This window comes from Colobus angolensis, unplaced genomic scaffold, assembly GCF_000951035.1.
Source record: "Colobus angolensis palliatus isolate OR3802 unplaced genomic scaffold, Cang.pa_1.0 Scaffold657, whole genome shotgun sequence".
NCBI lineage: Eukaryota > Metazoa > Chordata > Mammalia > Primates > Cercopithecidae > Colobus > Colobus angolensis.
This window is the reverse complement of record NW_012120232.1, coordinates 216,186-230,167: the sequence shown is the minus strand read 5'-3', so window position 1 is coordinate 230,167 and position 13,982 is coordinate 216,186. Positions and strand designations below refer to the sequence as shown.

Genomic DNA, 13,982 nt, shown 5'->3' with positions numbered 1-13,982 from the left:
TCACCCTGCTTCAGCTCTCGCTGGTCAGGCTGCAGCAGCTGACCAGCACCGATTGTCCGGCACTCCCTAGTGAGATGACCCCAGTACCTCAGTTGAAAATGCAGAAATCACCGGTCTTCTGTGTCGCTCGCGCTGGGAGTTGGAGACTGGAGCTGTTCCTATTCGGCCATCTTGCTCCGCCCCCACTAAAATTATTTTGTTTGGAGTATAATGCAGAAGAATACTACTCTGAACACTTACCTCATACATCACTCAATATTATAAACACAAAGAGCCTCTCCACTTGGATTTTTATCATGCATCTTACATTGTGATGTCTTTACTCTTCCATAGAAAAATTCAAAAATAATATCCATCTAACAAAAAAGAATCTCTCATACCTTTGATGCAGCAACAATTGATCACATGCTTTCACTAGTGAATGCAATAGGAATGAAGAGCATGAAGTTATTTGAGTTTAATTACATCATTATTCACTTTTCATAAATTCTGCAATTTTTTTCAAGGAAAAAAGTATACTTTGAATGTAATTGTAACTCTGCAAAAATATTTCTACTTCTTTTAAAGTTATATACAAATAATTTATCCACCTCCTTTAGTTTTAGGTTATTTTGTGTACTCAGTACATTTACTAAGTGTCAGTGCCTTAGATATTTCTACTGTGAATTCTTTGATACTTACATACTTATTTTTGAATTGTTTTTTATATTTACTGCATCTGGAAAAATATAGTTTAGTATGCATCCCCTGGTGTTTTCTAAGCTGTAGTTTTTGAAAAATTTTTGAAATGTATTACATTTGTAGTTTTTCCCCGATATAAATTTCCTGATGTTGAACAAAGTTTGAGCGACTGCTTCTGATACAAAATGTGTACAATAAGATCTGTAATACAAGTAAGGCAGGCACTACAACCCTCTTTATGTTTGTAATGTTTGTCTTCAAAATAAAAACTCTTTTTTTTTACTTTAAAGGCTTATATTGGCTGGGCACAGTGGCTCACACCTGTTATTCCAGCCCTTTGGAGGCAGAGGTGTGTGGATCATTTCAAGTCAGGAGTTCAAGATCAGCCTGGCCAACACAGTAAAACCCTGTCGCTACTACAAAATACAAAAATTAGCCAGGTGTGATGGCACATGCCTATAGTCCCAGCTACTCTGGAGGCCCAAGCAGGAGAACTGCTTGAACCCAGAAGGCAGAGGTTACAGTAAGCCAAGATTGCACCACTGCACTCCAGCCTGGGTGACAGACTATTACATAGTCTTATTTAAAAAAAAAAAAAAAAGACAAAACACAAAAACAAAAACCTTATGAGTTTTTGACAGTAATTGCATTTATAATGCTTTTACTAAGTACTAACTCTCTAATGTTGAGTAAGATGTAAGCACATATTAATGGCTTTTCCACATTCTTTATATCAGTACAATTTTTTCTGAAGTATAAATGCTTTCCTGTGCAATAAGGTGTAGGAATTAAGGTTTTGCCATATTCTTCACACTTCTGGGAGTTTCCTCCAGTATGGATTATCTTACCTACAATCAAGTGTGACAACCATTTAAAGACTTTGTCACATTCTTCACATTTTTAGAATTTCTTACCAGTATGATTTCCTTTATGTTTAGAAAAGTTGGAAGGTTTTGTTAAAATCATTATCACATCTCTCTGGTTTGTAACATTTTCAGTATCAATTTTCTTATGTTTCATAAGATTTGAGAATTGGTTAAAAGTATTTCCACATTCTTCATATTTGTGGGGTTTCTTTCCAGTATGAATTTTGTGTAAAAAGGGTTGAAGACTGGTTATTTACCAAATTTTTCACATTTGTGGGGTTTCTCTCCTGCATGAATTTTCTTATGTATAGGAAGTTTTGAGGATTATAAGTTTTGCCACATTCTTTGAATTTCCAAGGTTTTGCTCCAGTATAAATTCTCTTATATATAGTAAGTGTTGAAACTTGGTTAAAAGCTTTGCCACATTCTTCACATTTGTAGGGTTTCTCTCCAGTTTGAATTTTCTTATGCATAGTAAAATTTGAAAACTGGTTAAAAGATCTGCCACATTGTTCACATTTTTAGGGTTTCATTCAAGTATGAATTATCTTATGTATAGCAAGTTGTGAGAACTGGTTAAAAGATTTGCCACATTCTTCACATTTGTAGGGTTTCTCTCTAGTATGAATCTTATGTTGAGTAAGGTTTGAGAGTTGGCTAAAATCTTTGCCACATTCCTCACATTTGTAAGGTTTCTCTCCAGTATAAATGATCTTATGAGCAGTAAGGGCTGGGGACTTCTTAAAGACCTTGCCACACTGTTCACATTTGTAGGGTTTCTCTTTACTATGAATTATCTTATGTCTTGTAAGGTGTGAGGACTGGTTAAAGGCTTTTCCACATTCTTCACATTTGTAGGGTTTCTCTCCAGTATGAATTTTCTTATGTGTACTAAGGATTGAAGATCGGTGAAAAGCTTTTCCACATTCTTTACATTTGTAGGGTTTTTCTCAAGTATGAATTAACTTACGTTCAGTAAGCTTTGCGGACAGGTTAAAAGATTTGCCACATTCTTCACATTTGTGGGGTTTATCTCCACTATGAATTATCTTATGTGTAGTAAGGGTTGAAAACTGGTTAAAGGCTTTGCCACGTTCTTCACATTTGTAGGGTTTCTCTCCAGTGTAATTTTTCTTATGTTCAGTAAGTTATGAATATAGGTTAAAAGTTTTGCCACATTCCTCACATTTGTGTGGTTTCTCTCCAGTATGAATTACCTGATGTTTAGTAAGTGTTGGGGACTTCTTAAAGACCTTGCCACATTGTTTACATTTGTAGGGTTTCTCTTCAGTGTGAATTATCTTGTGTCTAGTAAGGTGTGAGAACTGGTTAAAGGCTTTGCCACAGTGTGCACATTTATAGGGTTTTTCTCCAGTATGAATAATCTTATGTTTAGTAAGGACTGAGGATTGGTGAAAGGCTTTTCCACATTCTTCACATTTGTAGGGTTTTTCTCCAGTATGAATTTTCTTATGTTTAGAAAGGTTTGTGGACCAGTTAAAGGTTTTTCCACATTGTTCACATTTGTAGAAATTCTCTCTAGTATGAATTCTTTTATGTTGAGTTAGATGTGAACGCATGCAAAATGATTTGTCACATTCTTTACATCTGAAATGTTTATTTTCAGTACGTCTTATCTTGTGTCTATTTGAATTTGAAAATTTATGAATGACTTTTACATATTTATTACACCGAAATATTTTGCTCGAGGTAGTTTTCAAACATTGGTCAAGTCCATTATAACCTACTTGGTGTCCCTTACACTCATCCATACTTTTATAGCTTTTTCTTAACTGTAAATTCTTATGTCCATACTTTCCATATCTGCTCAGTGTCACCTTCTGGAAAGAATCCTTTATGTTCTGCTCCAGCCAAAGGTCTTGGGCAAAACGAGAACACATAGCTGAAAGAAACAAAAATAACAATTTACTCTACCTGCTAGACTCAGATGAATATACTTTACAAATTTAACCTATAAAATCATACCAACTACATAAGCAAGACGGCATAGCAAAATACCACAGGTTCTGATTCCCTCATAGATATATAAACGTAACAAAAACATACTGACGAAAACCTATCTGTGGAGAATTAATAAATGAGTTAAGTGTGTGCAGTGCCCCAGGTTTGCACAATGCAAAGAGCTACACAAAGGGGAGAGAAAAGTCTCTCACATTTACCCAACACAGCTCTTTCTGTTCCCCGATATAACACAGTACCTTTAGAAGTAAACTGCCAACTCGGTTTCTTTTTCAAAAGGCAAGAGAAATAATAACATACGCATCTTTATTTCTGGCTTCTAGGTGCTTTTGCAGACACTGGTTTCTGTTTCCCATGACAAAAAGTGCTAAAAAAAATGGCAGTATACTTTGGAATGACAAAATTTTGAGTCCACTGAGATCAAAGGTAAATGCTATAGCTACTAAGAGACAGTGAACAGTTGTGGCAAGTGACTACTGACTATTAAGAAGAAACAAGAATGAACTAAAAAAACTCTAAAAAATTTCAGACATGACATATCCTAAGAACAAGTCTGAAAGACTCTCAGAATCTTTAGTCAGACAAATGGTCTTAGACTTTGCCAGGATAAAGTTACATTATAAACACTGACAGGTAGCTTTTTTTAATGTTCAAATTTCAAATAAAGATTACAATGTATACAAACTATCAGGGCAACGTAGCCCTATCAATTATAAAATTTTCAGAAAGCAAGCATTAAAAAATAAAGATATGGGCTTGGCATGGTGGCTCATGCCTGTAATTCCAGCACTTTAGGAGGATGAGGCGGACATATGACCTTATGTCAGGAGTTCGAGACCAGCCTGGCCAACACAGAGAGAGATTCTGTCTCAAAAACAAAAACAAAACAAGATGCACAAATATGTTTTAAATTTTTTTTTTTTTTTTTTTTTGAGACGGAGTCTCGCTCTGTCACCCAGGCTGGAGTGCAGTGGCCAGATCTCGGCTCACTGCAAGCTCCACCTCCCGGGTTTACGCCATTCTCCTGCCTCAGCCTCCCGAGTAGCTGGGACTACAGGTGCCCGCCACCTCGCCTGGCTAGTTTTTTTGCATTTTTTAGTAGAGACGGGGTTTCACCGTATTAGCCAGGATGGTCTCGATCTCCTGACCTCGTGATCCGCCCGTCTCAGCCTCCCAAAGTGCTGGGATCACAGGCTTGAGCCACTGCACCCGGCCATGTTTTAAAATTTTTAAATAAATTGAATAATACTCCATTAGTGTAACAGGAACAGACAACTATTAAAAATCAGAAAAATGGGAAGAACAACAAAACAATGAAAGATATTAAAAAACAGAAATTGTGGAGGCAAAAAATATAAAAAATAACTGAAATACTATAAGATAAAATGATGTAAAAATGAAAAGGCTTAACAAACTAGAATACATACAAAGATATTTATATAACAAGCACATATATAAGCACAATTTAAAAAGTCACAAACGAGAATCTTGGGAGCTGCAAGATGAAAATAATGTGTCATTTATAAGCATAGTCTTATGAGATAACCAGTTAATTTTTCATGAAAGTTTTGCAGGTCAGAAGGAAACTGTGTGATATAATCAAAGTCCTGAAGAAAACAGCTGTCAAGTGAGAATAATACCAGCAGCAAAACTGTCCTGCCAAATAAAAACACCTTCCAAAACAACCAAATCCTGAAAAAGTATATTGGCACTGCATTTGCCCTACGTATTGAAGATGCTGAAAGGAGTTTCTTCCACTAAAAATGACACAATGCAAGAAAGCAACACATAATCATATAAAAATACATAACTTTCTGGGAAAGACATGAACATACACAAAAATGGAATACCTTAGCATTATAATAATAGTGCAGAAAACATTTCTATTTATTCTCTAAAATGTGAAAGATAAAAGCATAAAAATTTTTATAAACATCTGCTAACATACCACATAAAAATATGTAATTGGCAACATCACCAACAAAATTGAGAACAAATGTATTGAGAGAACTGTTGAATCCAACTGAAATTTATTTTTTACCAGGTTAAAATACATTGTTTTATCTTTTAGAGGTTTTATGTAATCTCCAAGGTATAAGAAGAAAAATACCTGTAGAGATACACAAAAGAAAATAAGACAGAAATGAAAGCATATCAGTAAAAAAATAAAAAAGACACAAAAGAAGACAGAAAAAAAGAAAATGAGAAAAATATAATGAATTAAACAATAAAATAACATTAGTAAGTCTTTCTCAGAAAATTATTTAAATATATATAAAATTAACTTTTGGATCAATGGATACACTTTTTTTTTTTTTTTTTTTTTGAGATGGAGTTTTACTTTTGTCACCCAGGCTAGAGAGCAATGGCATGATTTCGACCCACTGCAAACTCAACCTCTCAGTTCAAGTGATCCTCTTGTTTTAGCCTCCCAAGTAGCTGGGATTACAGGCACCCATCACCATGCCCAGCTAAGTTTTGTATTTTTAGTAGAGATGGATTTTCACCATATTGGCCAGGCTGGTCTCAAACTTCTGACCTCAGGTGGTTCACCTGCCACCAAAGTGCGAGGATTCCACGTGTGAGCTACCATGCCTGGCCTCAATAGACATACTTTCCATCAATAAATCCATAGAAAAAAATTTAAAAACGAACATCCAACTTTTTTTACAAGTCAGTTGAAGTGTCATGATAACAAAAGAATAAAAATGGCAAGATGGATGTAGACATTCCATGCGAATATTAACAAAACAATGGCAGAAGAGGTCAAAATAGTATTACACAAGCTGCATCTTAAGTTAAAGACTATCATGTTATAAAATGTACTTTAAAGTCAAAACTCCAAAGAGATTTTTTAAAAATTATAAAATAATAGGTTCATTCACTGGGAACCTATGACAAATTTCTACATATGTGTGTGTGTTTCAGTTTGTGTATCTCACATTAAGGTTCCAAATATATAAAGTAAATATTGAAAGAATGGAGGAAACATATAGAGAGAAATATAATTATAGTAGAGTATTTTAATACCCACTTGCTCTAATAAAAATAAGACAAAATATTAGTAAGGAAAGATAGGGCTTAAAGGCACTATAAAACAATTAGATTTAACAAAGAGGTATAGAGAATACTCCTTAACAACATTAATGTTACACACTCTTCTCAATAGCTCATACAACGTTCTCCTCAATAGGACACTTGGTAGGCCAAAAAAGAAGTCTTAACAAATTTTTTACAACTGAATTTGTATAGATTACTTTCTATAACAAACATGAAATAAGAGTACACAACAATAGAAAAAAACAAAAAATTCACAAATATGTAGATATTAAACAACACACTCTTTAGCATACTCCTGTTCAAAGGTTGAAATAATAAATGTTGTAAATATGTCCATACTGCTCAATGTAATACACAGATTTAATGCAATGTTTTCCAAATTTCTCTCTGCATTTTTGAAGAAACAGAAACAGCAACCCCAAAGGTATATATTTGTCAAGAGACAATAAAGTACCAAACAAACTTCAAAAAAAAGGAACAATGTTGGAGGCAGAACAGTTCCTGATTTCAAAACATATTACAAAGCTACAGAATTAAAACAATTTGGTATGAGTACAAATGTTAAAATGTAGACTAATAAAATAGAATGCAACATATATATAAACTTTCACATATATAGTCATATGAAGAGCCATATTTATACTCATAATTATCACAGCATTGTTAGTGAAAGCCAATGGGTAAAAGCAATGCAAATTTCTGTCAACAATTCAGTAAACATAATTTATCACTCATTTTTCAAAAACCAGGAAATATTCTAACAACTGTAAGGATAAGTCTTGATAACATTATGCAAAATAAAATGAGCCAGCCACAGAACAGACTGTATAAGATATATGAAGCACTTACACTCTTGGAATCAGGAAACAAAACAGTGTTTGAAAACTGCCATGATATGGAAAAAAATGGTAGTTGTTTAATATGTAGTGAGATGTAGCTTTGCAAGATAAAAACATCCTAGGGATATGTTGTATAACATTGTCAATATAATTAAGATGACTAAACTGAATATTTTAAAATACTTGATTGTAAATTTTGTTATGTGTTTTCAACAGGTAAAAACAAACAATATCTAAAAAAAATGTTATGATAGTCTTTAAATTATCTTCAAATCCAAAAGTTTTTTTCTCTCAAACAAACATAATATCGATTCACAAATAAACAGATGTTGAAATTAGGAGAATTTTTTTGACTTCTCACCTAGACAAGGTTAAACAACCATTCACAACAAACCAACACCACAAATAAACATGTTATAAAAAATACAAGGATAATATTCATAAGGGCAAACAGAGATAATTATATTGGCAGTAGACAAACGGCTGATTCATATTTGACTTTGCTCCACATCGTCTTAAATTGTACAGACATAAATACTGTCACATACAATATAATCTAACATCAAAATACAATCGATTGGTTTGAGGTGGCACATATCCTAAAATTATCTAACTCAAAGCTATAAAATTGCAGAAGAAAATTAAAACATGGAAGGTAAAACTTACTAGACACCATCAAGTACATCAATATATTCATGAAAGAAATCTTAGAAGAATATTGAAAAATAAAAGTAATCCAGAGCTTTCTTGAAGACAAAAATGTCTGAAAACTTTCCAAGTTTTGATGTAATAAAAAAACTCTAACCAATAATACTTGATTCACAATTATTTGACTTCAAAAACAAGATAAAAATAAAGACTTTCCAAGATAAAAGGTGAGGATGTTTATCACCACTAGAATACTTCTACAAAAAATGTTACATGGTGGCCAAGCACAGTGGCTCATGCCTGTAATTCTACAGCTTTAGGAGGCCATGACAGTCAGATCACTTTAAAGCAGGAGTTGAAGATCAGCCTAAGCAACATAGTAAGACACTGCATATAAAAAAGAGTATGCTAAAATGAGTCCCTTATGTTGAAAAATGGACACCATTATAAAAATATTTATAAATATAAAGCTCTTTATTAAATGCAAATATATAGACACATATTCTTTAGTATAATAATGATGGTGTATAAAACCCTTAAACTTCTTCTATAGAATATGAAAAATGAGGCCAGGCACAGTGACTCACGCCTGTAATCCCAGCACTTTGGGAGGCGGAGACAGGTGGATTTCTTGAGGCCAGAAGTTTGAGACTAGCCTGGCCAACGTGGCAAAACCTTGTCTATACTAAAAACATAAAAATTAGCTGGCTGTTATGGTGTGTGCCTTTAATCCCAACTACCTGGGAGGCTAAGGCACAAGAATTGTTTGAACCTGGGAGGCAGAAGTTACAATGAACTGAGGTCACACCATTGCACTCCAGCCTCAGGTGCAATGAAACTCTGTGAGGACAGTGAAACTCTTATCTCAAAAAAAAAAAAAGGCAAAATGAAATATTAATATATTAATAAATACACATACTAAAAAAAAAATTAAGTCCTGGCTCGGTGGCCCACACCTATAATCCCAGCACTTTGGGAGTCCGAGGTGGGCAGATCACCTGAGGTCAGGAGTTCGAGACCCGCCTGACCAACATGGAGAAACCCTGTCTCTACTAAAAATATAAAAAATTAGCCAGGCATAGTAGTACGTGCCTGTAATCCCAGCTACTGGGGAGGCAGAGGCAGAAGAATGGCTTGAGCCCAGGAGGCAGAAGTTGTGTGAGACAAGATCGCACCATTGCACTCCAGCCTGGGCAACGAGAGCAAAACTCTGTCTCAATAAATAAATAAATAAATAATCAAAGCATGTCACTACACAATTAAAATAAACAAAAATTAAGGCAGTAAAACTGGAAAAAACACATAAAACAATAACAAACTAGTAACTAACTTCCTTTCTTTAAACAATCAATTTAAATATAAATTAATTAAACTACTTAATAAAAAGGAATTAATCCTAGGGCTTTGGGAGGCCGAGGTGGGCTATTTACTTGATCCCGGAAGTTCAAGACAAGCCTGGGTAACATGGCAAAACCCTATCTCTACAAAAAATACATAAATAACTAGCTGGGTATAATGGTATTTACTTGTAATCCAGCTACTTGACAGGCTGAAATAAAAGGATCATCTGAGTTTGGGAGTTTGAGGCTGCAGTGAGCCATGATCACACTCCTGCAAATCAGCCTATTGACAAAGTGTAACTGTATCTTAAAAATAAATGAATGATGGCCAGGCACCGGGGCTCATGCCTGTAATCCCAACACTTTGGGAGGCCAAGGTGGGCAGATGACGAGGTCAGGAGATCGAGACCATCTGGCCAACATGGTGAAACCCCGTCTCTACTAAAAATACAAAAATCAGCTGGGCATGGCGGCATGCACCTGTAGTCCCAGCTACTCAGAAGGCTGAGGCAGGGGAATCGCTTGACCCAGGAAGCGGAGGTTGCAGTGAACCAAGATCGTGCCATTGCACTCCAGCTTGGCAACAGAGCAAGACTCCATCTCAAAAAAAAAAAAAAAAAAAAAGGTTAATAAATAAATAACCAAAAAAAAAAAGAGAGAGAGAGAGAGAAAAAAAATGCCTGAGAGGCTTAAGAAAAAAGCATTCAACACGTGGCCTACAAGAGACTCATTTTAGGCCTGGCACAGTGGTTCACACTGAAATTCCAGCACTTTGGGAGGCTGAAACCAGCCTGGCCAAAATGGTAAAACCCTCTCTCTACTAAAAAAATTAAAATACAAAAGTTAGCCAGATGAGGTGGTGCATGCCTGTAATCCCAGCTACTCGGGAAACTCAGGCAGGAGAATTGCTTGAACCCAGGAGACAGAGGTTGCATTGAGCCAGCCTGGGTGACAGAGCAAGACTGTATCTCAAAAAAAAAAGAGATTCATTAGCATTGAGTCAAATAGGCTGAAAGTATCAGAATAGAAAATATCTATATTCTATGCAAATAGTAACCACAATTGCGTGAGGAAGTCATAATTATATTAAACATAATGTCATAATTATATTAAACATAATATGCTTTAAGTCAAGTACTAGCATGAGACAAAAATTGATATCATATAATACTAAAATGGGTAAATTTATCAAGAATTTATGACTATTACATTTTTCTATCTATATGTATGTGCATGTACAACATCCGGGCTCCAAAATGTATAAAGCAAATATTAACAAAAGTCAAGGCCGGGCGCGGTGGCTCAAGCCTGTAATCCCAGCACTTTGGGAGGCCGAGACGGGCGGATCACGAGGTCAGGAGATCGAGACCATCCTGGCTAACACGGTGAAACCCCGTCTCTACTAAAAATACAAAAAAACTAGCCGGGCGAGGTGGCAGGCGCCTGTAGTCTCAGCTACTCGGGAGGCTGAGGCAGGAGAATGGCCGAAACCCAGGAGGCGGAGCTTGCAGTGAGCTGAGATCCGGCCACTGCACTCCAGTCCGGGCGACAGAGCGAGACTCCGCCTCAAAAAAAAAAAAAAAAACCAAAGTCAAGTAAGAAATACATAGCAACATAATAATTGCAGAAATCAAGATCCCATTTTCCATAATAAATAGAAGGTTCAGATTAAAAAATCAACAGAAAACTTAGACAACATTATAGATTATATTAATTATTTTGCATATACAGGAATACCTGAGAGTGGATAATCTGTAAAGAAAAAAGGTTTATTTGTTCACAGTTTGGCAGACTGTACAAGAAGTGTGTGTTAGCATCTGCTTCTGGTGAGAGCCTCAGGAAGCTTACAATCACGGTCGAAGGAAAAGAGTAACTGGACTTGTCACATGGTAAAGGACAGGAATTGTGAGGTAAAGAAGCTAAGTTCTTTCAATGAACCAGCTCTCATTTGAATTAAGTGTAAATTTTCTGATTACCAAGAGGATGGTGTCACACCATTCATGAAAAATTTGCCCCCATGACCCAAACACTTTCCACTAGGTCTCACATTCAACATTGAGGATTATATTGCAGCATGAGGTTTGGAGAACATGGACATCCAAACCATATTACAGACCAACTAGGCTTAACAGTTATGTGCAAAACTTTCCAGTCAAAATCAAGAGAACACAAAATATTCTTATCTGCATCTAGTGTATTCTGTTATTAATCATACCAAGCCTTATTAAATTTTTTATTTATTTATTTTTTTTTTGAGGTGGAGTCTCAATCTATCACCCAGGCTGGAGTGCAGTGGCCCGATCTCGGCTCACTGCAAACTCTGCCTCCGGTGTTTAAGTGATTCTTCTGCCTCAGCCTCTGGAGTAGCTGGGACTACAGGCTCATGCCACCACGCCCAGCTAATTTTGTATTTTTACTAGAGATGGGATTTCACCATATTGGCCAAGCTGGTCTCGAACTCCTGACCTTGTGATCCACCCGTCTCGGCCTCTCAAAATGCTGGGATTATAGGCATGAGCCACTGCGTCCAGCCACCTTATTAAATTTAAGAATACTAGCTGGGTGCAGTGGTTCATGCCTATAATCACAATACTCTGGGGGACCAAGTTGGGAAGATCATTGAAGTCAGAAGTTTGACACCAGCCTGGGCAACATAGTGAGGTCCTGTCTCTACAAATAATCAAAAAATTAGTTGAACATGGTAGTGCAGGTCTGTAGTCACAGCTACTCAGGAGGCTGAGGTGGAAGGATCACTTGAGCCCAGGAGGCTGAGGCTGCAGTGAGCCAAAATTATGCCACTGCACTCCAGCCTGGGTGACATAGTAAGATCCTATCTCAGAACAACAACAAATAAATTTTTTAAGACCAAAATCATACACTGTGTGTTTTCCGACCAAAACTGAATAAACCTAGGAATTAAAAACAAAAGTAGAACTGAAAAATCTAAAAATATATGAAAATAAAACATACTCTTCAACATATTATTGCTCAAGGATCAAAAAATTTAATTTTTCAGCCAGGCACGGTGGCTCACGCCTATAATCCCAGCACTTTGGGAGGCCAAGATGGGCAGATCACCTGAGGTCAGAAGTTTGAGACCAGCCTGACCAACATGGAGAAATCCCGTCTCTACCAAAAATACAAAATTAGCCCGGCGTGGTGGTGCATGTCTGTAATCCCAGCTACTCAGGAGGCTGAGGCAGGAGAATCACTTGAACCTGGGAGGAGGAGGCTGCAGTGAGCCAAGATCATGCCATTGTGCTCCAGCCTGGGCAACAAGAGTGAAACTTTGTCTCAAAAAAAAATAAAACATAAAAAAAATGTTTCAAAGATGTCAATACAACATACAGTGGTAAACAAATTCAATATAATCTCTAACAAAATTCTAATAGCACAAATTTTTTTTACAGAAATTGTTTAAAAATTTTAAATTTGATTATAAACTATAGCAAAACATCCATTAAAAAGAAAGAAGATGCATTATACTTTCTGATTTCAAAGCATAATAAAAGCCACAGTAACAAAAACAATGTGGTATTGACACAAAAACAGATAAACAGATGAAAGAACAAGAGCCCAGAAATGAACCCTTCTATATATGATCAAATGATCTTCCACAAAGCTGCCATGAGCACACAACAGAGAAAAGATAATCTCTTTGAAAAGTAATGTTGAAAATTGGATAACACTGATAAATTAAGTTGGATCATTTTCTTGAAAAAAAATATTTTTTAAAAAATACTTAGACACAAAAAATAACTGTTAATCTCTTAGAAATGAATATAAGAAAAAGACATGATATTGGTCTTGGCATTATTTTCTTAGACACGACATTAAATGCATGTGCAACAAAGAAAAGAACAGAAAAATTGAAGTACACTACACTTCAATATCTCTGCACGTTAAATACAGCATTAAATAGAGTGACAAGGTCTCCTAGAAAATGGGTGAAAATATTTGCAAATCACATGTGATAGGAGTTATATTCAGAATACATAAACAATTCTTAAAACCAAATAAAGAGCAGCATGGTGACTCATGCCTGTAATCCCAACACTTTGGGAGGCCAAGGCAGGCAGATCACGAGATCAGTAGTTTGAGACGAGCCTGGCCAACATGATGAAACTCCATCTGTACTAAAAATACAAAAATTAGCCGGGTGTGGCGGCGCCTGCCTGTAATCCCAGCTACTCGGGAGGCTGAGGCATGAGAATCGCTTGAACCTGGGAGGCAGAGGTTGCAGTGAGCTGAGATTGTGCCACTGCACTCCAGCCTGGGCAACAGAGTGAGATTGCATCTCGGAAAAAAATAAAGAATAAAGAATAAAGTTGAATAACTTGATTTAGAAATGAACAATTAATTGAAGTAAATTTTCATTAAAAATGATACACAAATGGGAAAAAGCATTTGAAAAAACATACTAAATTACTATTTGTAGATTAATGTATAATAATTACATTAAAAAACAATCACCTGGGCCGGGCACGGTGGCTCACACCTGTAATCCCAGCACTTTGGGAGGCCAAGGTGGGTGGGTCACGAACTCAGGAGATCGAGACCATCCTGGC

The 13,982-nt window shown here is 36.0% G+C and overlaps 1 protein-coding gene across 1 annotated transcript in view; it reads right to left on the bottom strand.

The window, feature by feature from the left end:
- Positions 1-1,308: 1,308 nt before the first annotated feature.
- Positions 1,309-13,982, bottom strand: part of ZNF92 (zinc finger protein 92) — a 14,024-nt gene continuing 1,350 nt past the window's right edge. Inside the window, 2 exon segments of the mRNA XM_011925708.1 lie at positions 1,309-2,438; positions 2,514-3,450. Of these exon segments, the coding sequence (XP_011781098.1) occupies positions 1,739-2,438; positions 2,514-3,448 (1,635 nt within the window). The 5' untranslated portion in view covers positions 3,449-3,450 and the 3' untranslated portion in view covers positions 1,309-1,738.